The following is a 27,378-nucleotide window of genomic DNA, read 5'->3' as shown; positions in this document are numbered from 1 at the left end:
GGGAGGTAGGGTAGTGGGAGTTATCTAATTTATGAGCTATATATGTAGATTAGCTAATTTAATTTTTTTTTTCTTAATTTAAAATTAAAATCTTTTGCCGCATTGCGTCCATGACCTTAATCACGATTAGGCATTTTAGCAAATCTGGAAAAAAGAATGGTTGGACTTAGTTCAATTTATTTGCTTATAGATCGGATAGAAATATCAGCCGTTTGCATTTAGATAGTTGCGTTGTACACAGATTAAAAGCAAAGTGAGTAATTATTATTTCAACATATTCAGGATATATATCGCCTCAACCTTGAACGGGGTCAATTTCTTCAACCTTACCAATCAGAGGGAAGTTGTCTTAATACTTGTGAAATAAACCCCGAACATAATTTACTGCTGGTCGGTACAGAAGAAGGTACAGTTGAAGCCTGGGATCCTCGTGAACGTCGAAAGTGTTCGACATTAGATGTGGCAATGAAATTTCCGAATTATAAACAGTTTCCATCGGTAAGTGTGAACTTGTAAGGCGATTTGTTTTCAATTGCTGGTATTTGGCTTGATTTCTCTTATGTTCATACAGATCACTTCCTTAAAATTCAAAAATGGTCTTCAAATGGGTGTCGGAACCGCTGACGGTCACGTACTACTCTATGACATACGATCCCGCGAACCATTATTTATCAAAGACCATTTGAACCGAGAAGCCGTGAAGAAAATTGAATTCAATGCAAGCATGAATGCAGTGTGCTCCCTTGATTCAGCTATGTTAAAAATTTGGGATGAAAATTCGGTACGTAATCTTAGAAATGCTTTTGCACTACTTTCGAATTAATGGATTTTGAATTTCACAGGGCAAGCAAATGGCATACATTGAATCACAGTCGAAATTCAATGATTTCTGTACGATACCAAACACTGGGATGTTCTTCTTTGCACAGGAAGATGTTAAGATGTTGACGTATTATATTCCATCATTAGGTCCAGCACCCAAGTGGTGTTCGTTCTTGGATAACTTGGCTGAAGAGATAGAATCGGAGGTAAGTAGATTTTTTGCTTCTTCATTATGTGTGGATCCAGAATACGAATCGAGTTATGACTTTCTTACGGACGTGTTTCCAGGATCCTCGATCAGCTGGTAATTTCCTCCAATTGAATATATGCAGGCTTTTCATGTCATTTAAAATATCGTCAAACAAGTCTAGATCTTTCAATATGATGTTTTCTGTCAATTGTTGAGAAAATGTTAAAAATTGTTCTTTTTCTGGTTTGGAGGGTTTCAATCGCAGGGCAGAGGCGATCTCATTAGACGCTGCCTCAGCGTCTCTACCCTGCTAGAGGTGGCATTTAGCTCTTTTTATTTATTTCAAAACCCGACATCGATGTCGATATTGATGTTTTCTATACGCAATTATTATCCCCCTTCTACTGGGTATGACTAATCGATCCCAGTTAATTATGTTTAAGACTTATTTGAATGAAGTTGGAGTTCAAACATTAGATTGATCTTGTAAAGCTCCGAATTAGAACATGTTTGGCGGTAAATAGAAAATAAGCGTGTAGCTGATACGTCGAGAAAGAAAGTCAAAGCAATAGAAGAAGTTAAAAATATGTGGTGGACAATTTCAGTCAATTTTCTAAAAAAAAATAGGAGAATCCATATCTAAACGATTACTAGCTGTAATCGATGCAAAAGGGAGGAATGCAGAATAGTAATTTAAATTAACTTAATTGATAAATGATTAATTTAATTTTTGATTAAAATGTTGTTGAACTGGATTTTTTGGGAGTAGGGTAGGTGAATGCGTTTACGCACAGAATGTTGGACTCCCGCAATGGTACCCTGTCAGACTACCAACTACACACCTCTCTGTCATCAGAGAACTAGCCTAGAATCGTTTGGCACATTACTTCGCGCTAGCCCTCCCGCTTTCTCTGCTTTGGGAACCTTCAAGTCAGGCAATCCCTTTCACCAACGGGTGGGGAGGGGAGGAAGGGGGTTGTTAGCTCAGGGAACCCCTTACCATCCGATCCCTCCGCCGGTCGAGTTCAATTTTCTTCGGAATAAGAAACGCCCGAATATAATGCGCAACAGGATTCCAGTTGCCAGCGCTCTTCAGCATCTCTTTGACAATGTTGTCTGGAGAGACCTCCCCTGTGTCTGCATAAAGCTGCTGACGAAAGCCGTCCCACCTCTCGCAAGAGAAAAAGGTGTGTTCAGCGTTGTCTGCCACTCCATTGCACAACACATAATTAGAAGATCGCGCCTTTCCAATCCTGTGCAGGAAAGATTGAAAACCTCCATGCGCACTTAGAAGTTGGGTAAGGAAGTAATCAATCTCACCGTGTGTTCTGTTCAACCACTGGTCTAAATTGTCGATCAGCCGCGCAGTCCATCTGCCCCTTGGCTCATTTTGCTCCTTCGCAAGGAGGGCAACGGGGATCACTCCCGCGATACAATAAGCAGACACCACTCGCAAAGCTCCTCGCCTCTGAACTTGAGTAAGGCGCTTACGATGCACCTCCTTATCAACAGCATCAGCGCATACCTCCGCGCCATAGAGCAGAACCGTTGCGTTGCTCCCATAAGGAGACGTCTCCTAGTAGATATAGGGCCCCCAACATTCGCCATCAATCGACTCAGGGGTCCAGCCCTAGGATGGATCCCTCTGCTACTCCTGACATGATTTCCATCCTCTTTTGGTCCTTTAGCGTCTCATAGAGCAGGGAGCGGTCTTTGCCTAGCATATCTGTCCATCTTACGAAATTGAAGGCATTTCTGGTATCAAGCGTTATGAGGAGCACTATCCGTCGAGATCGGCGGCACGATGAACCGCATCTACGACCTCCATAATAGCATCCACTGCAGATCTCCCTGGTCTGAACCCCAACTGCCGTAGAGATAGGTCTCCGACAGCGACAAGGAAAAATGTCCTCCTTCAAGCAAGCGTTGAGCGCCTCAAGCAGCAATTCTGGCGGTTGACGGAAGACCAATTTGTTGACTTCCGCCGGGATGCCGTCAGGGTCTGGCACTTTCTTGTTTTTCACAGTGAGAACCGCTTCGAGCTCCCTCATTGTGAAAAAGGAGCAATCCTCGACGCTTTCCGCGCTATTGACATCAAACCGTACAGGATGTCTGGGGAACAATGCCCGTACAATGTGGTCCATCTGATCGGTTCTTAGTATGCAGGGCCTCCGCAGAGCCCCGATTTTCCGGGTGACAAGCTTATAGCTAAGTCCCCACGGGTCCTCATTCACCTCGTCGACAAGGTTCTGCAAGCCGCGAGCTTCGCTTTTATTTATAGCGCTGCGGAATCTCCTTTTTACTGATCTATACTGTGCCATCATGGCGCATGAATCCTCGTTGGCGTGCAAACGTTGTGCCAAACGGCGGAGCTTATGATACTCCCTCCGTAGGTCGGTAATTTCTGTTGTCCACCAGTACGCGGCTGGGGCCCTTCCGGGACATGAAAACCTCACACGTCGTCGTTATCAGGTTCATCACTGAATTTACGACGGTGTCAGCTGCGACGCTACCACCTCCCGGAGCACCCTCCAGCGCGGCTCTTCGTGCTCCAAGAGCTTCGACGAACTTCCTGATGTTCACCCTCACCACATTTTACAGCCAGGGAGATCGTCGCGTTGGTGCTCGCGGCAAGTAGCGTCAACCACTTCGACCGCGATGTACTGGAGATCACTTACCGTCTAGTCTTCTAGAACTCGCCACTCGTCTTCTAGAACTCGCCACTCGTCTTCTAGAACTCGCCACTCGTCCACCAATAATGCCAGAGATTCCGACGCAAAAGTGATGTCAGGAGTGCCACCTTCACAGCCTGGGCGCCGAAACGTTGGCGTGGATTGCTCATTGTCGCGGGTGGATTCGAAGTCTGTAGATCACTTGGAGGGTTATATTCCATGTTCATGTTCGGGCACTCTTAGCGAACTACAACCCCACCGAGACAAGTGGTGTTCGAAGGGAGTTATAGCCAGCACTCATGCATTGAAATGGAATCAATATTCCCAATTGGTAATCGACTTTAAGGCCATCTATCGTTTAAATGAGAAATGTGTTTCTTAACTAGATGTTTTTAGCGGTTTCATAGCATTCCAGGCCAAGCTTTGTCCAACAATGCTCTGTAGACCAAATTTCCTGTATTCTTTGTTAGGCATGCTTCCTGATGTCAAAATCGTTATTCCATTTCCCACAGAATGCTAACTTTAGTCTTATTACCCTTCATTGGCGCTGTCCCAACTCTGATCCTAATGTGGACTCTGACTTACTTCGATTGTGTACTGTTGAACGCTCATTAGCCCACCACTGACGCCCCCCAATCACTTCCTTGCAATTTTAAATTAAAATACTGTTTTTTATTATCAATTACGGACAAAAATCCACGTCCTCCCCCTTTTTGCACGTTACAACCTTAACAAATTGGATAGTTTCCTCAATTACAATTATTTTACAATTGCCAGCAACTTTACAACTATCACTGAATTCTATTCGCATTAATTGAAAGGATCCGATAAGCCGCGCCAACTTTTCAAGTTAGCTGGCCTTTAGTTGTTCCAGTTTCGGGATATTCGTCGCACGACACGTCTCGCCCGCTGCTTCCATGGCCGCCAGCTCCTGTGGGTGTGCTTTCTTCTTATGGCTACGACAATTCGAGCCATTTGCAAAGGTTTTATCACAAAACGGACACGTGTACGGCCGCAGACCGCTGTGCAGTATCAGATGGTTCTTGAGAGCTTTCGCCCGCTTGAATTCGCTATTGCAAATCGTGCATTTGTGCTTCTTCTGATCGGAATGGACGACCATATGCATTTGGAGGGTGCGTTTTGTGTTTAGAATGAGGCCACAGTTCGGGCAGACGTACATGGTCCCGGTGTGAATGTCCTCGTGTGTCTGCGGGAAAAACAGAAACTTGTATTAGATGCAAACAGACTAAAGGTCGTCTGGCACTCACTTTCAGTCTTGCAAGTGTTTTGAATTTCTTAGGGCATGCCGAGCATTGGAAGGGGGTTTCGTCCATGTGAGTATAGTTGTGTTCCTTGAGGGCGCCTTTCGTTGCAAACGACTTCCCACACGACTCGCAGATGAACGGTCGCTCGCCGACGTGAATCGTGCGAATATGCGTCTGGAGATTCGTTGTTTTCGTGAAATGCTTGTCACAATGAGGACATGGAAAGGCAGGTTTCTGATCCGGCTCGAGATGGACTATCTCGTGTTGTTCGGCTCGTCGGCGGGTTGGGAACTTCTTGTCGCAGCGCTGACACTGGAATTCTTTCTTCTCACCGGTAAAGTGAGAAACCCTTTTGTGGTACCGGAGTGCATTCCTCTGGAGAAAGGCTTTGTCACACTTATTGCATTGGAACGGCGGTTCTTTCCGTTTGCGACCTTTCTTTTTTGGGGATTCACCCGAGTCTCTTTTTGATTTTTGCACATCTTCTTCCTCTGCTTTCTCTTCGATTTCATCTTCGTCGTCTTCTTCGTCCTCGAGATAGTCTGTACATAAGTCAGGGATGCTTTCCTTATCGACATTATCCAGTTGGTCCATTGTGAACAGTTGTTGCACGAGCGGGTCAATTTTCTCCTCGACCTCTTCGATAACGGCATCGTCCACATTCTGGTATTGGAGTGTGGACTCGCCAAGAGGTTGTTCTTCGATTTTATACACCTCGGTGGGCAGGAATTCGATAGTCAGGTCCGTGGTGTCAGTCGATTGGTCGCACTTGCTGCTGACGAAGTTTGAGTGCGGTTCCTCTTTCACCAGCCCGAACTGGAATTTGAGGCTTGAATAATCAACGGAGTTGACCTCATCGTACGCGATAGATGCGTACATAGCCTCCACTTTCGCTATCCGCTCGGAGAACCTGGCGACGGACAGAAGGAACTGGTAGCATGTCGAGCAAATGGTGACGGGAGCCTCGTCCAGCGGACTGATCTGCAACAAGCAATTGCTCCTTTAAAATACTGAACATCATACGTAGCAGGCCACCCTACTTACAGACAACTGGAAGAATTTCCTTATTATGTCGGCAATGTCACAATTGTTTTCATTCTTGAAGAAAATATCAATGGAGCTGTGCTCCTTCGCACACAGACGACACCATTGGCGCCATGATGTCAACATTGCGCTGTAGTTATTGCGGAGATCTCGGACAAAACTTCAAAAAGTTGTCCAGTGCATTGGGAATTATAGATCGCGGGAAATGATCGAGAAATCCTGGCGAGAAATGTGAAAGGAACCACAAATGTCGTACACCACCTTCGAACTGTCAAAACATCAATGAATGGGTTACTGCTCGGAGGTGAATGTCACTTTCCACGCATTAGTCAATGCATAAACCACAGCGAATGTGTCTTGGGTCATCGACGGTTTTTGAACCGGTTAACCCTTCAAAGAGGAAACTTTCGCTAATTTATTTGTGCGGAGACGTGTTTTATTTATCGCTAGCATTGGCCAATTATCTTGAAGATTGTGTTCTTATTAAATATTTTCAAAAAGGATCCTCTGTGAATTTCCAAATTAAAATCATTTATTGGAGCGTTGAAAAGATTTGATGGGAAAAATGTGAATGGTAAAAATGCATGGAGTCTGTAGGTGCCCTGGTATTCATGTTAGCTACAATTTAACAAATATGCAGTTTTCATTTCTAAGAGATCCTACTTAAACTCTTCCCAACATTGTCCAAGAAGCTTGCGCATTTTCTTGGTCGGCAAACAGGCCTGGCGCTGGCACGCACTGTGATCGGAGGGCGGCAGTGGCTGTGGATAGGTCACACATTAAGGAGGGGCGATAATTGCATTGCGGGCTCCAATCTCCTGAGGCGGACGACGAGTGGGTGCTCCTAAAATCACTTGGCGCAGAACAGCAGGAGAAGATTGTGGATGTCCCGAAAGTCGTGGGGGGAGTGGAGGGCATTTAATCGTGACAGCGCGTAGTTGTGGTTGACGCGCTATACCTCACCAAGGGGTATATAGCAATCATATACAATATATATATATATTGCACAAGTTCCTCATGATTCTGCGAAATATGACTAGAGGATACATTCGCTGGCCCTCCTGGGTTAGGTCGTATGACATAACTCTCAATGGAATTGCCATTTTTAAGGTTTTGTGTAAAACAAAACCTTATTAAAATCGATTCACTGTCTGTTTGCCTGTCTGTCTGTCTGTCACACGCACATTTCTCCAAAGCGGCTTAGCCGATTCGATCGAAATTTGGTGGATAGATGAGAACTATGAAATTCCGTGCATGCAGCGAGTGATATTAATTTAGGTAGAATTTAAAGGGGGGCTCTCCATACATGAAGGGGGGGGGGGGGGGTTAAAAAAAAATTCCCTGGCTATAGTCGTGTAGGGTACCAAATGAAAGGCACTGATTAGTACTTTCCGAAACTAACATTAGTTTTGGCGTGAATTGCAAAGCGCGCGAGTAAGGTGTCAAAATGTACGCACTTAAAGTGAGACAGGACTCATTTTCGGAAACTAATCAACCAAAAAATCCGAAAAAAAATCAGGATGGTACGCTTAGATTGGCTAGGCCTCAAAATATGTTCCATTCCGATGTCTGCTCAAATAAATTTACTAATAGCACATTACCAATTTTTAGAAATTTACTTACGCGAGACCTTTAAATCCCCATTCAGCGTATCAAGCCACCATTGTTTTGACCGGCTTTTTGGTTGCTTACCATTGCTTTCGATGTTCTGACCAATACTGGTTGTTGAATTCTCGTTAGCGTGAATTACGTGACCACACCATCGAAAACGCCTCTCTTGCAGTTTTTCCACGATCGATGCAAACCCATATCGATCTCGGATATTCTCATTTCTGACGTAATCAAAACGTGTCACGCCACCAGTGCAATGCAACATCTTCGTCCCCATTACCGCAAGACGCCGTTCATTGTCGGCCAACACTCTATACTATAGAGAGCGGCAGACGGACGACACTGCAGTAAATTTAGGATTTGGGACTTGCGCTGATACGTCCCAACACCAGTTGGGGAATGCCATTTCATCCAGGTTGCATTAATCCGTGAAACAACTTTATTACGCAGTTCTCCATTGGCTGATAGCATTGACTCGAGATATTTAAATCGTTGAGTTCTGGCAATGGCAGTAACCTGCCCTTCGAGATATTTAAATCGCTCAGTTCTGGCAATGGCAGTAACCTGCCAAGAACTGACCTATTTCAATATCTCGGGTCAATGCTATAAGCCAATGGAGAACTACGTTATGCTCCTCACATAGAACTGACCTATTTCAATATCCCGGGTCAATGCTATAAGCCAATGGAGGACTGCGTTATGCTCCTCACATAGAGAAACATCAAACCTTTTATATCTGAAGCGTCAAGCTTCCGGTTTCCCGACTTGCTCTGTTTTTCAAACAATAAAAAAGGATTTATTAGACTGTTTACAATCTGTGTGGGAGACCTAAGAACTTTGGTCTTGATGCTATTTATGGCTTTGTTTGTCTCTTTTTCTCATCGAAACACATTACGCCAAATGCATGACAAAAACAAATCATCATCGCAGTCGAGATATTTGAAGAAAAATGATATGACCCATTGAACTCTCCACATCTTCCACACAAGGCAGTCTGAAGGGCATCACCAAAAAGCATTGATGACTGAATGTAACCATGGCGAATTCGCTTTGGGCTTTCCTCCAGTGACTTTACCTTGATGCAGCACGTGACATTTGGCGTCTTCATATGTTGCTCTGGTAATAAGTATTAGTCTCTGTGGAACCTTTGAAGCTTATTAATGCCGTCTGTGCACGAGAATGCAGTGCGAAAAACAAGCAGGTCTATGTCGATCTAACTTCTTTCCCTCTTCAATGCGGTTCACGATTATTTTATAATAGTTATTATCGTTGCGACAACAGGAATGATGTAAATACCTTTCTAATTGTCGCGGTTGCCCTTTTTTGGAATCTTAACATCATCCCTTTCTTCCGCTCACTGGGAAAGATCTCGGATTCCACATGAGTGGAAGTAGAGAATCTACAGCAACGGCAGGAGGTTGTAAGGACAATTCCGTGTGAAGTCCTTCAAGGCCGACGGTTTTGTTCCGCTTCAGTGCATTGATGGAACTTCACTGAATGTTATATTATTGAGAATTGTTGTAAAGTGCCCTTTGCATCTTTTCAGCTACTGATCAACATGGAGAACAAGCCAATCGTTAACTTTTCTCATAGAATCATAATCATCTTCCATAATGCGGTATATAGTGGTGAAATCGTTACTATTTGCGACACACTACGTTATATTTTTCGTATTTTTTTACGACAATGGAGCTCTAACACGTCCCTCTCAACTCATTAGTCTCAATCCCTTACGTTCATTGATCTGCTCCACGTTACCATACTTAGTCATGTCTGGCTACATCCTTTCAGGTGGCCCGGTGCTCATCAATATTCTGGGGCGGGTTGTTTAACGTTCTTGTCGCTTGTTTATCAACGGAGTGTTTGTTGGATGACAGCCGGATCACAGTGGCGGCCTATATTGAATTTGGGGGCCGACGCTCTATTCCTTCCGAGCATATGCAGTAGCGACACGCAAGCGAAAGTAAGCGACCATCAGATGATGGAACTCGGACTGGGAGCCTTGGTCAATTGTGATGATGAGGAGCTCTAAGTCAGGGGAGCTTGAATAACTTGGCTACTGCCTCAGTACAGGCAATGCATATTAAAGTCAACTAATAAATATAATGCCTCTTATAATACTTCTACAGTCTTCAAGCTTTTCGACAGGATAACCTTTGCAGTATGTTTGTTTGGTTCTGATACGAAAAGTTTGGTGTAAGCGGCACTTAGGCCCTTGTCCTTGCAGCTTGTTCTCAGTTTTTGATAGCAGTATTAGCGAATGATACTAACATTCTAATTGGTGATTTCGGTCCCAGCATTCGAGAAATTGAATGTTCTGTTCCTAAGGTATCCGGGTTCCCAGAGTGGTTTCACCGTATTGAATCTAGATACAGAGTTCAATCAATTTCTACATTCGTGAACGATCTTTAAGGTGATCAAAGGATGCTCAACGCCATTGATTATCGCTGCAGATTGCAATGTGCCTGTCTTTTAACCGTTAGTTCTTAGGGTTGTTCATACTTGAGGCTGATCGACCGTTGTATATTGTCCCAAAAAAAGTCAATTTCTTGTTTTTATTCAAAAAGTAGATTGCTGCTCCAGAACTCTGTTCTAGGTACGTAGCCTTCCCCCTCTCTACGATATCGTCTACGAGGCAGTAGAACGAACCCTCGAAGTCTGTCCTAGATATTATATAAAAATCATACTTAGGGATTTTAACAGCCGAGCAGGGATGGAGCCCGCATTTAGGCGATACATTCGCTCCCATAGCTTACATCAAAATACAAATAATAACGGACTGCGGATTATCCAATTACCAGTGTCACACGAAGTGGTTGTTGGAAGTACTTGCTTTGCGCGGAAAGCGGTCCACAAACATACATGGCCCTCTCCAGCCGGGACCACTTTCAGCCAAATTGACCAGGTGCTGATTGAATGCCGCCACCTCTCAACCTTGATGAATGTCAGAACATATAGAGGGGCCAATATAGACTCGGATCACTATCTCGTTGGCATGGTGCTCCGAGCTCGAATAACAACACCATCCAGAATCCCCTCTGACAATCAGGTGAGAGTTAACACTGAAGCCATCTACAACACCTATAAGGGGGAAATGGATGCCACAATAACCGCAGCCAACAGAGATCCTGAAGATGAAGCATCAACAAGTGATTTTCACAATCACCTGAAGAGCGTTATCATAAATACGGGCACAAAGACACTTAGCCTCAGCCGCAAAAAGAGTCGGAATGGCTGGTTTGACGATGAATGTAAGCTAGCAACGGAACGGAAGAATGTTGCATACCGAGTAATGTTGCATTCTTAAAGGAGACTTATCACGAACTCCGGTGAGTGACTTCACATACGGAAAAAGGAAGGCTGGGAGAACCAATAGGTCAGTGAACTCGAAAAGTACAGAGAGCAACCGCACCAGGCGCGAAAATTTTAGCAACAAGTTAGTAGGATGAAGCCTTACACACCTCGATGTTCATCCTGCTGAGACAAAGAGGGAAATCTGATTTCCGACAGAATGGGCATATTGGAGCGATGGGTTGAGTACTTTGATGAACTACTGAACAACCAGAACATCGGCGAGTTGGAGGTCCCGCCAACTGAAGGCGACGGACAAATACTGCCACCACCAAGTATAGAAGAAACAGTCCGTGCAATTCATCGGCTTAAAAATCATAAGTCGCCAGGAGCCGACGGAATTACAGCGGAGGCAACCAATTACACCCAATGGTACATCAACTTGTGCTCAAGGTATGGGACAGCGAATAAATGTCTGACGACTGGCAAATAGGCGTTATCTCTCTCATATATCATATAAAAAGGGAGATATCACGCAGAGCAGCAATTATAGAGGTATCATATTGCTGAGTACCATCTTTAAGATATTCTCCGCTATCTTGCTAGGCCGGATAGTTCCATACGCTCAGAACATCAAAGAGACTTCACTCCAGGCAAATCAGCAACAGATCAGATTTTCTCTCTGTGGTAAGTGATGGAAAAACTGTTGGAATATGGACATCAATTCCACCATCTATTCATCGACTTTAAAGTCGCCTATAACAGCATAGCCAGGGTAAAACTGTACACGGCCATGATAGAATTCGGTATGCCGACGAAATTGATAAGACTGACTAGGCTGACCCTGATCAATGTGCGAGGCCAGATAAAAGCTATAAGACTATTCGGCATCAACAACGGTCTAAGACAAGGGGATGCCCTATCATGCGTCCTCTTCAACCTGGCCCTGTGGAAAGTGATCCGTGATACTGAAGTAAATGCAAAGGGTACGATTCTCTTTAAGTCTACCCAACTACTGGCCTATGCTGACGATCGATCTGCTCCAGATCGAGCAGGCGGCGCGAGATCTTGGGCTGCACATCAATGAATGCAATACAAAGTATATGGTGGCAACGTCAGTACCAAAAACCAACCAACCAACAACATCAAACCGCACTGGTCAAACGGAAAGAATAAAGATAGGAGACTACAACTTTGAGACCGTTGATAATTTCTCCTATCTAAGGTCGAAAATCACAACCGATAACAGCTACGACGATGAAATCCGCGCACGGTTGTTGTCAGCCAACAGAGCGCTCGAAACGTCTCACCATTGGGTCAAAGCTCTTACTGTACAAGACAATGATCTTGCCAGTCCTCATGTATTCCTCGGAAACTTGGGTTTTTCGTAAGAAGAATTGCGAACTCTTGGCCGCGTTCGAGAGAAGAATCCTCCGAAGAATTTTTGGCCCCCTACATGAGAATGAACGATTCCGTAGCCTACATAACGAAGAAATCTATGAGCGATACCATGACCGTCAGGTGGCGGATAAAATCCGGCTGAATAGGTTACGGTGGGCGGGTCACTTAATCCGTATGGATGAGGATGATCCAGCCCGAATTGTCTATAAGGGCAATATCTATGGTAGAAAAAGAAGACGAAGCAGACCCTGCTTGAGATTGAGCGATGGCGTAGGTCAGGACGCCAGACAGCTTTCAGGTATATCGAATTGGTGGACCTTGGCGCAAAACCGGGATGTCTGAAGTTCCTTATTAAGGCAAGCCTAGACCGGATACCGATTGTTGCGCCGTTGATGATGATGATGAAAGGAAAACCAAGCGTCTCCCAGTCCTTTTAGTCCTTGGATAATGATTACAATAAGATAATATATTCTATAGCCAATATTTTCTTCTTCTATAAAGTTTGGGCTTGCGACGTAGGCCTGTCTGTTATCGAAGGGTGGGGTTGTTGCTGAACCTCTTTGGGGATCTTTTCCTTCGATAGACTTATATATGGCGAAAGTACTTCGACTCCTGCACCACTGATCCTATTTTTTTCTGAGGCTGCAGCCCTTACCTCAGATGTGCTTTTGCTGATATCTGCTAACTATTGGCTGTCCATCATCAGTAGCGGGCTAGCGCCACCTCCTGGCTGCTCAATTGCCCTTTCTTTTCCTGTTGATGGAGCTATGATATCGCTAGATGACCATTTTGTGTCCAATAATAGTTTTCACTTGTTAGTTTTTGTATTCTTGCTGGTGTTTATTTGATACCCATGGCCATGGAGGTCAAAACATCATCCATGTCACAGCTTCCAATAGTACTCTAAAGTCGAAACTAGTCACTGAGGGAAAGGAATTTTTAGAAAACTTTAGATTAAGGGAACAATAACAAAAATGCCAATAATGAATAACTTTTTGAAACTCCGACATGGAGTTTTCATTTTATCCTTTGTTATCATTATCTTCGCTTCTCATTTTATATTACAAATCGAATTACTTTACTTTTTACAAATATTAATCAAAAATCAGACTGAGGAGGCCAGAAATAAAGCTGGAGAGTTGATAATTACTGCTTCGACGATCACGATTTCATCTTTTCCTCACTGGCTTCCTGGGGATGGGCTTGCTTCATATGATTCCTGCAATGCGAGCCGTGTACAAATGTTTTACTACAAAACAGACATTTGTGCGGTCGCTCGCCACTGTGCAGGGTCATATGATTTTTAAGGTGCCACCCACGCTTGAATGCGCTATTGCAAACGGTGCATTTATGCTTCTTCTCGCTCGAATGAACGGCCATATGCATTTGAAGCGTGTGCTTGGTATTCAAAATTCGATTACACTTTGGGCAGGGGTAGTTGGTCGAGTCGTGAATGTCCTCGTGCCTCTGCGTTGAAAAATGCAAAAGCATCGATTAGAAATTCGCCCGCATTTAAGCGCATGGAAGATATCTCTTACCTTCAAACTCACTAACGTCTTAAATTTCTTGGAGCACTGTAAACATTGGAAAGGCGTCTCGGAAACGTGGCCAGTGCTGTGTTTCTGGAGGGCGCCTTTTGCCGCAAACGCTTTCCCACACGTTTCGCAGATGAACGGTCGTTCGCCAAAATGAACAGCCCGAATGTGTGTCTGAATATTTCTGGCTTGCGTGAAATGCTTATCACAATGCGGGCATGGGAATGTAGGTCTTTGGTCCGGTTTGACGTGGGTCATTTGGTGTTCATGAGCTCCTTTCTGCGATCGGAACTTCTTGTCGCAGTGTTGGCATGTGAACACCTTTTGGCAGATACTTCTGTGAGCTCGAAATGCGTTTCTCTGCAAAAAGACTTTGTCGCATTTATCACAGGGAAAAGGTGGCTCTTTTCGTTTGCGACCTCTTTTCTTCGGGTTTTCTGTTTTTAGCTTTGGTTTGGCTTCTGTGTCTGTGCCTTCTTCACTGTCGGAATCTTCTATCTCATCCAATTCGGGATGTTTTGTGGAAGTTTCTGAGACGCTTGGATTCTCCTCTTTGGGAAAATTGTCGGCAGGTATTAAGGGGTGAACTAGAGGGTCATTTTTCTCTTTAACTTTTGTGTGAATTCCGTTCTCCTTATTCCCATGGTTTGTTCCAGATCTCTCTAGATTATCATCGCTTCCGTACGTGTCTGGGTATAGATATTCGATGTTGATATCCAAGGGTTCATCTTTAACCAGTTTGAATTCGACTTCTAGACTTGAGTGCTCGCGAGGGATTATTCCGTCATTAACAATGGAAGCGTACATGGCCTGCACTTTGACCACGCGCTCGGAGAACTTGGCCAGTGAAAGAAGGAAGTGGTAACATGTGGCACAAATGGTGACCGGCGCCTTGTCCTCCGGATTTATCTGTAAGAAACACTTATTTGTCATGAACTGTGATCCTAGAGGGTTGGCATCCAAGCAACTCACAGATAATTGGAAAAACCTCTCGATGAGTTTCGCAACATCGCAGTTATCCTCGTTCTTGAAGAACACATCAATCGCGCTGTGTTTCTCCGCGCACAGGCGACACCATTGATGCCACGATGCTGGCACCTCGTTTGAACCCATAAGAAAAACTTAAAATCGACTGTTTGCAAATCTCCTCCTCCACCGCAGATAATTTGGAATGTTTTGAAGGCGCCGTATGGCTCCAAACACGGCACACAGTCGTCTTCTGTCAAAACACCGTATGGAAGTCAACTTGTTGTTTGGCTGTCAATTGTGGTGAGGAAGCATGCTTAGCGGATGTTAGAACCGAACACTACATGCCTAAATGAATGGACAGCCGCTGAACCGATTAACCCTAAATTACTAGTGGTTGGAATTAAAAGCTACTCGCACATGTTTGGAGATTTCATCAATACTTATGAGGCTGTTACGGGGAGGGGGAGCAACTTCAGCGGCAAATGGGTGCGGAATCACATTGTGCACCTTTCGGGTAGGGGCGAGGTTGGTTAGTGGTATTGATATATCTATGTATCGATGTCGAATTGGTGGACCTCGGCGCAAAACCGGGATGTCTGGATTTCCTTATTAAGGCAGGCCTAGACCGGATACCGGTTGTTGCGCCGTTGATGATGATGATGTGCGTTGATTTCGCCTAGACGGTTTTCTTATGTGCGTTTCTTCACCTTATCCCAGTAGAAAATGGATGCTTCCGAAAGATTTATCTTGCTTGCTCCTCACTTCCTAGGAAAGCAAACATGGATCAATTGTCAAGAATATTGCGCGTGTTTTCGCCCATCAAGCTTCCTATAGAGAAATTTTGAAGCGGCATTCGCTCAGTTATTCTATTATGGTCCATTATCATTAATCTGAAATGAATCTTTAGTGAAGCTCTGTCTTTGGTTACCGATAAGATGCGTGACGCCATAAACATGTGGGCGCACACCAATGCACTGCATCACACATACCCCAATAACAGCAGCCATTATGCACGGAACTTTTGTCACGCAACTCCCGTCGCGATCGAGTGTGTGCAAGACTTTTCCGTCTCCATAAAATTTCAAAGAATGTGCTTTGTGTTGAATCCCCTGCGTATAGTCTTCTTGGATTCTATCTACATATTTTCGGATAAGGTTCTAGCATTGGAAAGACTGCTAAGGGGATGAAAATTTGTGGGTTCGCTACCGAAAGGGAGGCATGATCTTATTGGCTGTAAAACAATGGTGACAACTTTGTAGAGTTTTGCAACTTTCACTACCTCATCATCGTATTGGCGGTACACTGTTCGAGTTCCCATAAGTTTAGTTAACTTTCAAATGACCGGCAACGAACATCTAATCAGACCGTCGATCGGCCTAGATTTAGGAGTTTTCTTCTGAATGTGCGTGGCAGAATAGGTGTTGAAAAAGACCCCAACTCCATCACTTATCTTCGATTCTTCTTCTTCTTCAGCCTTTGTTCCGTTCACAAGCGGGATCGGTTCATCTTGTTTGGTTACGGCATTTTGCTCTTCCAAAGGCCTGGTCTGGATGCATTCGGCTTTCAGACCAACTTCCAGCGTATCAAGCCGGCCTTTTGGTCGTTTCCCATCGAGTTCGATATTCAAACCAATCTTGGCAAGTGTATTCTCGTTAGCGCATATTACGTGGCCACACCATCGAAGACGTCTCTCTCGCAATTTTTCCACGATCGGTGCAACTCCATATTCTCATTTCTGATAAGATCATAGCGTGTAACGCCACTAGTCCAACGTAACACCTTTGTCCCCATTACCACAAGGCGCCGTTCATTGCCTTTTATAGTCGGCCAACACTCAGAGCGACAGGGCGGATGACACTACGGTAAATTTCGCCTTGAGATGTTCGTTGATACGTCCACCAGTTGCGGATCGCCACTTCATCAGCCAAATTTATAACGCAATTCACATTGGCTTGGCTTGGATGAATGCTAAATCCTAGATATTTAAATCCCCCTGTTCTAGCACTGACAGTGATAGTGCCTGTTTCATTAGGATCAGCCGTCAAAAATTCTGTTTTATTCAAATTCAATCTGAAACTGTGTTGCATGAAGCGATCATTCCATTTATGAACTCGATATCAGCTTGCTATGAGACGCGCGTTGTGTAACAGTCTCCATAACAAGAATAAAGGGGAGTGGGGGGAGGGCGCTTGATGATGAATTCCGAAAGAGACTCCGACCGACACAAGACGCGGTTTTGATATGCTCGCCACACTTCACACTTTACTCTTCGGATCGTGTAGAGCAATTTAACCCAGTGCACGCATGAGTTCTTGTGATACATGATCGAGCGCCTTCTCTAGTTCTAGAAATGCAATGTAAAATGGGCGATGCTTCTTATGGTATCTGTCCATGAGTAACCGCTCGGCGTGTATTGCGTCAGTAGTTGCACAGTCCTTGATAAACCCGGTTTGATTCATGGTTATTGGAACGATTTGAACAAATTGTTCCGTTGAAATCTGGTCGAAATATTCTTGCACTTTATCTTCGGTGCGAATAAAGTTGGTCCAAAAGGACATTACAAGACCTGGCTGAGTGCCGAAATGTTGAGGCGTATAAGGAGCTGAGAGCATTATTGATAGCTGCCAGCGGGGGCGATGGGCGCTTTGTAACCTTAAAAAATACGAGAAGTGCACCGTAGGATGCTTCGTCACAAAAGGAATTCCACCATTACGTTGACGAGTGTAGCAGAGGCTGCTGGAAATAGTAACAATTTCGTTTTTAGTTAGCGAGTTTATGTGTGATCGAGCGAAATTGAGCAAAAGTCGAGCAATAGAGTGTAACAAACTTTCAAAATCATCAAACTTTAAGAACTTGGAAGAAGAGGATTTTTTTCCGAAGGATGTTTGGACCTCGTATGGCCTGGAGATTATATTTGATCTATGTTGGGATTGGGAATGACAAGCGCGTTCTATGACCTCTGGTTGCCATCGATGCCGAGGGAGTCGCAAATTTACCTGAGGACAGACTGCAGAAAACTTCAGCTAACGTAGGACGAAGTGTTCATATCTGGACGTAGGCCCTTGTGCGCAAAGAATTCGCCTGATAATCGTCGGATTGCTCTATAAACAAGTTCAGCTAGAAAAACGCCAATGTTCTTTTTTTGTAGCTACTCATAGTCCTAGTAGGATGGTGAACAGTACCTCAAGCCATCCATGTGGCCCCTGACCGATGTTTGTAGAGATCTGCACTTCCTTTTTACCATACCATTTGAAATGGGTTGAAAGGACGTTATTGTTATATTGTGGCCAAGTTGTCAAAAATGATCATCACAGGCTTGTCAATATTGCTGTCTGTTGGCAAGGCATTGGCTTTGTTGCTTTTGCCAGCTGCTTCATAGAGGAACTTGTGAAGAGGTTGATCATCCATAAGAGTTAAGGGTAAGGGATAAGGTAATCCCTGATGGCGCCCAGATAGTGATCGAGTTTCTTAGGAATTGAGGTCATAGCGGAGCTATTGGATGACTTGACTAAAGTTGCATTTGGGGTATCATCAGAAGCCCCGTCCTTACAGTGCATCGTCGATGTACTACTGGAATATCTAAGCCGCATTTCTTGAAGTGAAGCAACGAGATAGCATTATTATTACAATTTTCGTGATCCATCAGGGACGAAGTTGTTTGCTTACAGATGGGACACTTGTTCGGCATCGTGACTAAGTTGAGTTATTAGTTGTCCTCACTTGGGAAAGCTTGAGAGACTACTGATTTCCTCGTTCAATATTAATTAGAAGTTAACATCTGCCTTGGTTAATTCTTCCGGGGGGCGTGGTGTGGGGTGTAGTGATCTAATAAATCGACTCCGGCAATATCTGCAACTGTGAATTCATAATAATAACACGTCTAGGTTTGATATCAATCATTTTTTCTCGCGAGTACGCGGCTGGGCTGTTGTTGACAGCATATGGTTAGTATTTTGCAGGTGCAGGCTTTTTTCCAAATCTCAATTCAGTTGCATTTATGTGAACGGGATCCAGAGGGTCACGATGATGTTGAGGAAACGTTCGCTGAGCTTGACGTTAGGATGTGACTTAAATCATTTCACCTCGGCTCGGGTGTTTCTTGCATCCCCGCTATCGTCGGAAGTTTTGGTTTTGCTACTATTGTTTGATCTTGCTACACTTCAACAACTCGTCGATCCTCTTAGCAAGTGCATCCTGGGTAAGGTCCGTGCCTATGGCGGGGTATCTGCAGCGTTGAATAAAAATGGACTTGAACGTTGGGTCAAAGATTCGATTTCCCACGAGGCTTTAAAGTTCTTGAACGAAATAAGACGATGTCGCTGAGATTTCAGCTTTGTAGAACACGTCCAATTTTGTTTTTTACGGGGGGTATGAAAGCGACCAGAATATTTACCGTGACAGTTCCATATTTCCTCTTAGCGGGAAGATTCACAATATGTAGGTAGATTCCAGTAGAGTTTGACCTCTGGTAAAGTCCTTGTAATACAGGCTGCTTGAATAAAAACTGCGCGTAACGTTTTTGATACCCTTGTTCATCTTGGTATTCTCGATATCGCTTGTATCGGAGGCGTCGGGAGGTTCGTAAGTAGATGTGCTAGGGCTAATATTTCGGCGCAGATGTTTCCGGTAATACTACCGTTTGAGAGGCAATAGCACGATAACCAGAAATGTGGCGTCGATATATTCAACTTTTTTTAAGTTGATTTTAGGCTTTCTCGTGGTGTAACATGTGAATTGCGCCGAGGTCCACCAATTCGATATCCCTAAAAGCTGTCTGGCGTCCTGGCCTACGCCATCGCTCCATCTTAGGCAGGGTCTGTCTTGTCTTCTTTTTCTACCATAGATATTGCCCTTATAGACTTTCCGGGTGGGATCATCCTCATCCATACGGATTAAGTGACTATTGAGCCGGATTTTATCCATAACCTGACGGTCATGATATCGCTCATAGATTTCGTCGTTATGTAAACTACGGAATCGTCCATCCTCATGTAGGGGGTCAAAAATTCTTCGGAGGATTTTTCTCTCGAACGCGACCAAGAGTTCGCAATTCTTCTTGCTAAGAACCCAAGTCTCCGAGGAATACATGAGGACTGGCAAAATCATTGTCTTGTACAGTAAGAGCTTTGACCCTATGGTGAGACGTTTCGAGCGGAACAGTTTTTGTAAGCTGAAATAGGCTCTGTTGGCTACCAACAACCGTGCGCGGATTTCATCATCGTAGCTGTTATCGGTTGTGATTTTTGAGATAGGAGAAGTTGTCAACGGTCTCACAGTTGAATTCTCCTATCTTTATTCTTCCTGTTTGACCAATGCGGTTTGATGTTGTTCGTTGGTTGGTCTTCGGTGCTGACGTTGCCACCATATATTTTGTCTTGCCTTCATTAATGTCCATCCCAAAATCTCGCGTCGCCTGCTCGCCTGGATGAAGGCAGTTTGTACGTCTCGGGTGGTTCTTCCCATGATGTCGATAACGTCAGCATAGGCCAGTAGTTGGGTGGACTTCAAGAGGATCGGACCTCTTGCATTTATCTCAGCATCACGGATCACTTTCTCGAGGACCAGGTTAAAGAGGACGCATGATAGGGCTTCCTCTTGTCGTAGACCGTGTTTGATGTCGAATGATCTTGAGAGTGATCCTGCTGATTTTATCTGGCCTCGCACATTGGTCAGGGTCAGCTTAGTCAGTCTTATTAATTTCGTCGGGATATCGAATTCTCTCATGGCCGTGTACAGTTTTACACTGTATCATAGGCGGCTTTAAAGTCGATGAATAGATGGTGCAACTGTTGTTCATATTCCAACAGTTTTTCCATCGCTTGCCGCAGAGAGAAAATCTGATCTGTTGCTGATTTACCTGGAGTGAAGCCTCTTTGGTATGGGTCAATGATGTTCTGAGCGTATGGGGCTATCCGGCCTAGCAAGATAGCGGAGAATATCTTATAGATGGTACTCAGCAATGTGATACCTCTACAATTGCTGCATTGTGTGATATCTTCCTTTGCACGGACAGTTTCTCCTATACTTGGTGCTGGCAGTATTTGTCCGTCGTCTTCAGTTGGCGGGACCTCCAACTCGCCAATGTTCTGGTTGTTCAGTAGCTCATCAAAGTATTCAACCCATCGCTCCAATATGCCCATTCCGTCGGAAATCAGATTTCCCTCTTTGTTTCGTGTTGGTGGAGATAAGGTTTGATAGTCGAGCTGTTGGTGTTGGTTCAGCAGGCGTTTCCCAGGTTTTATGCTCCATCGTGGGTACCAATCCACGTTTCGCCCTGGGGCCTATACTACCCTTTAACCGCCTTCCTATCGTCTTCATAATACCACGGCGATTCTGAAGCAGAATGATCGGACCAAAATTTAAGTGTACAAACGCGACTCCTTTTCTTCAGCTCAGGAGATGATTAAAAACTTGACCTCTGTATTTTCTTGCAGTTGCTTATCCAAGAGAGGCTTGCCATGTTGTTATTATTGGTTTCTCTGAGACCACACAATCTCCCTCAGTCCAGAGATACATCAATCAAGCTCGAAATAAGCTTCAAGATACGGAAACCATGGATGTTTTTATTCGTCTTTGTGTTTGCTCCGCTCCGCTCGTTCATTGGATGTGTCCACTGTCTTTTTAACCCTTAAGAAAATCAAAAACAATTTGGGGAAGCATTTGCTACGTTCTGCCAATATTTCAGTCAGATTCAAACAAGCGTCAACTCCTGATTAGAAAATTTCTGCAATCTCTTGGAATTGCTTAGAACTTTTTATTTTACTTCTCTTCCTTAGAGACAAAGAAATTCGAGATTAATGTAAATGTATTAGAATTATTTTAATTCGTTGCAGCTGATCTACTTAAATTAGCTTATCCACCAAATAATAACTTCCTTCATTAAATTTCAGGCGGTTGAACACATCTACGATGACTATCAATTTGTTACGAAGAAGGAATTAGAGGAGTTGAACCTGGACAATCTAATAGGCACCAACTTACTGCGAGCATACATGCATGGGTAAGTTAGCAATCATCAAACTAATTTGTCGCGGTTTAACGTTTTCCTTTTCTTTTCCATAATTTTAGTTATTTCATCGATGTTCGCCTATACAATAAAGCCAAAGCCGCCGCCGAACCATTTGCTTTTGAAAAATATCGCAAGGAGAAGATTCGTCAACAAATCGAAGCGCAACGCCCCAGTCGGTTACAACTCAATTCCGATCTTCCAAAGGTCAATCAAGAGCTGGCCCTTAAAATCATCAGTGAACAAGATTCATCTAAAAAACCGAAGAATGCGCCCAACCTCTTGGAAGACAGTCGTTTCAAGACCATGTTTGAAAATCCTGACTTTGCTATTGATAAAAATGCTGCTGAATTCAAAATGCTTGCTCCTGTGCTGAAACGACTGGATAAATCGAAACTGAAGGAAGTCAAACGACGCATCGAAGTTGATCGGGTCAAACAACTCCACGCAGAAGAAGACCAGCAACCAGAGAGTTCAGATGACGATGATTTGTTCCACGATGGCAATACGAGCGAAAAGTCGGATGAAAGTGATGAGCCAAGTTCCGATGATGAAGATGTACGTGAATTTGCGAGAGAGATGAAGAAAACATACAAACAAGTTAAGAGGGACCGCGAAGATCGTGACAGGGAAGAAGAGGAGCTAGAGCGCGAGAAGGAGGAGAATGGGACATCATCAACTAAAATGATAGAACTGGATCATTTGCGTGAATTGAAGATGGGTGGGTTGAGGAAGAAATCTAGTAAGGTCAGTCTTAAGGATAGAGTTGAAAAAGAACTGGCCTCGGAACAGTTTGTTGCTGACAAAGGTAGTTACGGGAATCGAAGTATGACTTTCGATACGAAGCCGCTTACAAAGGATATGAAGAAACGTGAATATGAAATGAAAAAGCATAGAGAGGAGAGGAAGCAGCTGTTGAGACCGGTTTCGAGTTTGCCCTTGAAGAAGCTTAGGATTAAGTAAAATAGTAGTCAGTTCGTTGTGTATGTTTTTATTTCACAGAAATAAATGTTTGTAAATAGTTTTAATGGTTTCTTTCTTTGATTTTCGCCCATAGATCGCATTATCATGTATTCTTAGACCAGTTTGATAAGAAACTACATGGCCTTACCAGACGCATGCTGAGATTTTGGAAACTACTTCGAATCGATCAATTGATCCCAAGAAGAATTCTAATGGTAGTTCCAGATGGGCTGTTGATTTTCGTGAACCAAAGAACGATGATTTTGTTGAATATGTTTCTCATTCAGCAGTAAAATGCTTTCGATACAGTCTGCATGATTCATAAGTACTGCGTTAGCAGCACAAAATTCAAAGACCGGAGAATAAGACGATAATTGTAAAATGATCACCTAAAATGATTGAATCTAACCAAGCCTGACGAGAGGTCGTAGTTTTGCTAGGCGCCCGAAATAGAAATTTCCATAAAAAAGCAATAACAGGGGAACCCACACAATTTTTTCCATTCGCCTAGATTTTTGTATAGTTTTCACTCCGGGCTCGGATTTTCTCTCCTTGGCTCTGCATCTAACATGTCTTCTGCATACTTTTCTACACCATTTGATGGTTTTATTGAACCAGATGCCTATTGCATCCCTGATCTGAGTAGTCACATAAGTTTTACCCAAGAATACTATACGCAGCAGGTGAAACTGCCAACCACAATCGTATGGGATCAAATAAATAAGTCTAGAGGGGAGTCTGATTTAATCGGGTGCACAGATGATTTGTATGGTGACCTACCTGATAGTAAATATTGCCCTAACAATAAATTGACGCGGGGGCAATCACTCCATGTGTAATTCGGTTGCAGTAATACGCCTGGTGGTATGATCGGCTTCGAATTGGGATGACTACTCTTGGATCACGTCCACACCTTCTGGTTCATTAGGAGAAACTCAGAACGTACTGTAGCGTACCGAATGAATAGATACACTTTCATTTGTCCTTAATTAAATCTGATCAATATTATTGGATTGAAACACTTTCACTTAGAAGAAGTGGTGCAAAGAAGTTCTTATCAATTATAAAAGTTGCGCTTGACAAGGCGTCCTGCATTTACGAGACAATAGTTTGATATTCGGAGCGAATTCCATTAAGAACAAGCTAAAATATCATTGAGCCATATCTGTTTTTCATTCTGCGAAGGATACGTTGGAAGTGTCTGCGATGCAGGTGATGTCGTTAGAGCCCATCAGACCCAAGCAAAGTTTGAAAAGTGTGCATAAATCTAGACAGGTTCTACGCTCTTGTAGGCAGCGGTGGCTCAGAAAGCAGAAGGATGGGGGGGGGGGGGGGGGGAATAGTCCAAGGGAATTGGATGGAGTTGAAATCATAGGTAAGAAGCATGTCATGATATAAGTGGTATGGGAACGCTGGGGTGGGTTTGGACAAAAGCATCTTGTGATTTATAGTGTCGAAGGCTTTAACAGTAATTGTAGATAGTATGCACTTCCTGCCGTGAATATAGATATTTCGCCACGAAGTTAGTGAAGTCGAGTAGGTTAGAGGCGGTGGACCCACGCTTAACAAAGTGTCTTGCTCTTTCACTATGAAGTGGCTAAAGTGGGCGGACAACCTTTCTAAGATTCCAGAACAGGAGGAAGGAAGAGAAAATGGGATGATAATTCTCAGCAAGAGTGCGATCGTTACGTTTGTGAATGGAGGTGATGAAAGCCTTTTTACACAAGCTAGGAAAATACTTTTCTTCAAGGCTCTTGTTGAAACCAATGGAGACGGCAAAAAGAGGTTAGAAAGACCGGCGTGTCCATGGACAACACTCGCGTCAAGCTTGCTTATGAGGAGGAGGAAGTAAGCAGAGGAATGGTAGGGAAAACGGGGCAAGCTACATCCAATAGTGAGAGAGAAGCGAGCGGCAGAGTAAATCACCAGATAGTTCGGAACGTTAGCAGAGGAGTCAGAAAATTTGACGAAAGGAAGAGACAGCTAGTTTAGTTGCGAATGTGAGACCAGAGTGGATTGAGGTTTCTGCGGTTCAGTGAGGGTCCAACACTAGTCAAATATTTTTTTCTGGATTTAAGTATCAAAGATTTGACCGAGTTTTGAAAAAAAAACGAAGTCAGCATAGGTTTCAGGACTTCCTCGTAGTAATAAGTTTTTGACGAAGTTTCTTGTGGGCTTCAGTGGTGAACCAAACTGGGTAAGAGCGCAGGGATTTAGGAGAGGAGGACGTAGCAACGTATAGAATGTTTGGTCAGAATAATGTGACTCCTTGCCTTAGTGGCAATTTATTCAATGACTTGTGACTTTATAGCTTTTCTAGGCTGAAGCCCGAGCGGTGGTCTCGCCACGTTGTTGTTATTGACTCATTTGATAGTGTTTCGTGATCGCTAGACTACTTTTACTTTGAAACTGTATTCATGCTCGTAAACACAATTAACATATAGCAATGAAAATCTGAGCGGTATGCCAACAGTGGAACCCATTTTCGGAGTTGCCTGCACCCTCACCACATCGTTGAAACCGGCGGAACGTAAAATAATCTATAAGAAAAGACTGCTATGCAATTTTGTCGTCAGAGTTTTCCTGAGATCTGCTGGCAAGCGCAACTATAACATGACTAGTCATGGGTCAGAATAAACCCAAGGACTTTTTGAACTGAACCCCTGTAAAAGAGCTAATACTGTTCACGAGGCCTTAGTACCTAGCACCGATAGTAGTTGACGCTGTGCATTTTATGCCAGGTCTAACAATACCTCTAAAGATTTACAGGGCTTGCTTGGAGTGCATACCCCACCTAAATCCAGATAATATGATATATATCTAGCTACAACTTTGGCTTTGACCATCGATTCCTCTACGTGTGTACTAATTCTCATCTTTGATGTGAACATTCTTCCTAGAACGGCTGAATGAATTTCCCAATTTTTTGTGAACGTGATGGAAGATGATTTTTCTATATTAGTAAGGAGACAAAGGATTATCTTAAGTAGAAATTTGCGTTGTAAAGTTCATATAGAAAATCGCGGAAATAACCTTCCGGGATGGTCAACCACGAGGGCATAGGTATCCTAAACCTTAAAAACCTAAAGACCTTATCGTGTAGTTCCGCCAGCACCTAAATTCAGGTCTACTGATGTGCCTCACGGATACGCACTTTGACCTCTCTGTGCTAGCCAGGCAGACAATGCGATGCATTGTAGGATTGAATTAATCAAAATATCCACTCAGAAAAGGAACTGGTTGATAGATAAATATGTCGGTGTGGCATCAAAAACTGGCTTTGAGGATGCGATTATGGTGTAGCCAATCTGCTGGGATAGGATTAAGCTGTTGTGCCTAGCTGTGGAAATCATCACGTCCAAATCTTTCGTCAAGTTGTCCGACTCAGACTTCGTATTTGATAAGCATTACGTCGATTGCCATGTCTGTCACTTAAAGCCCTGCATGATTTGGGCCAGGCCTGATACACGGGGCTTATTCGAACCAATTTCTCAGCTCACAAAACAATGGAGGCGTTCATCGTTCCTGCATTTTGTGTGGAAGGATCAGCTCACATTTACATTCTTATGGCGTATTTCATCTCATCGGTCACTTCATTCGGCCAAAAAAAGGAAGTCCAAAATTCTTCCTATCAAGTGAACAAGGAGGTCGTTCCTTAACGAACAGGTAGGGAAGCTCGAACGGTCTATAGTCGAAAAGGGTCAGTAGATCTAAAAAATTCTGGAACGCCATTACCCGCAACATTATATGTCTCAAGGTATACTAACGAAGGAACGGGGAGGAAAATTGTACTCTATGAGGTGGGATGAGAATGAGGCTTAAAAATACTTAATTCATGAGGAAAAGGCCTATAACCAACATCTTAGAAGAAGAAGTCAAGTGATATGGTGCACCACATGGGCAGAATCATCTCAGAAACTTAAAGAAAAGTAGTTAAGTAGACTGGGCAGTTCTCAACGCATGGGATTAAGGACACGTGGACAACTTTGTAAATGGTGTGAAAGAGACTGAGCAGCTTCTGAGCCCGATCTTTAGATGAATTGAATGTGCCAACGTACCAACACGTTAAGCTCTAGCATTGAGGTTCAATAAAGAAGTTCGGTTTATTGTCCTGGAGTCTTAGCAAATTAGAGACATCTTGACGAAAATTAGCGATATATACATTTGAGGGTAGACAGATCGATCATTGTGGGCCGTCCCTCGAAAAACCCTTTTCGAATCCATCACCAGGGAGCACGAGTCTCGGGTTTTGCTTACCTTGGCAGAGAGGAGAGGGAAAAGCGTTCCATAAATATTATATCTCTGTAGTTGCTTGATATTTTTTTATTGGTTTGGGCTTTTTTTCTTTTTCTGCAGTTACTGCTATTTAAATTGCTGGAAAAAATTTTTAACGACTCGTCTGGCATTAAGGGGATCTCAAATTTTAAGTCGTTTTTTATCTGGTCGCCCCTTGCAGTGATTTCCATTTGCGAAAAGTAAGACCATTTAGTTTCTGGCTAGGAATTACAATTATTCTGAACAGCTCGAATTAACTTACAGAAAAAGTAACAGACAAGCCATATCCACTCTAGACACAAGTTGCCACTAATGGTACTGAACGGATCGAGCT

General features: G+C 43.6%; 3 protein-coding genes across 3 annotated transcripts in view; 1 reads left to right on the top strand and 2 right to left on the bottom strand.

Annotated features, from left to right (window-relative positions):
- LOC119651448 (nucleolar protein 10) overlaps window positions 1–22,815 on the top strand; it is a 30,039-nt gene extending 7,224 nt beyond the window's left edge. Inside the window, exons 4-8 of the mRNA XM_038055054.1 lie at window positions 283–498; window positions 572–781; window positions 843–1,028; window positions 21,691–21,800; window positions 21,869–22,815. Coding sequence (XP_037910982.1) covers window positions 283–498; window positions 572–781; window positions 843–1,028; window positions 21,691–21,800; window positions 21,869–22,769 — 1,623 coding nt within the window. The 3' untranslated portion in view covers window positions 22,770–22,815. The remainder of the gene's footprint in view (window positions 1–282; window positions 499–571; window positions 782–842; window positions 1,029–21,690; window positions 21,801–21,868) is intronic.
- On the bottom strand, window positions 4,336–6,272 carry LOC119651449 (zinc finger protein 568-like). Its single transcript, XM_038055055.1, has 3 exons — window positions 5,994–6,272; window positions 4,953–5,930; window positions 4,336–4,891 (listed from the first exon to the last, which is right to left on the bottom strand). Exons 1-3 carry the CDS (start codon window positions 6,117–6,119, stop codon window positions 4,535–4,537), a joined length of 1,461 nt encoding a protein of 486 aa, XP_037910983.1. The 5' UTR covers window positions 6,120–6,272; the 3' UTR covers window positions 4,336–4,534.
- On the bottom strand, window positions 13,278–15,053 carry LOC119651450 (zinc finger protein 184-like). The gene is made up of 3 exons (XM_038055056.1): window positions 14,804–15,053; window positions 13,835–14,740; window positions 13,278–13,763 (listed from the first exon to the last, which is right to left on the bottom strand). The coding sequence occupies exons 1-3, from the start codon at window positions 14,942–14,944 to the stop codon at window positions 13,458–13,460; spliced, it is 1,353 nt and encodes a 450-aa protein (XP_037910984.1). The 5' UTR covers window positions 14,945–15,053; the 3' UTR covers window positions 13,278–13,457.
- Window positions 22,816–27,378: the final 4,563 nt, after the last annotated feature.

This window comes from Hermetia illucens, chromosome 3 (assembly GCF_905115235.1).
Source record: "Hermetia illucens chromosome 3, iHerIll2.2.curated.20191125, whole genome shotgun sequence".
In the NCBI taxonomy this organism is placed as follows: Eukaryota; Metazoa; Arthropoda; class Insecta; order Diptera; family Stratiomyidae; genus Hermetia; species Hermetia illucens.
The sequence above is the reverse complement of the archived record's forward strand: the minus strand, read 5'-3'. Positions and strand labels throughout refer to the sequence as shown.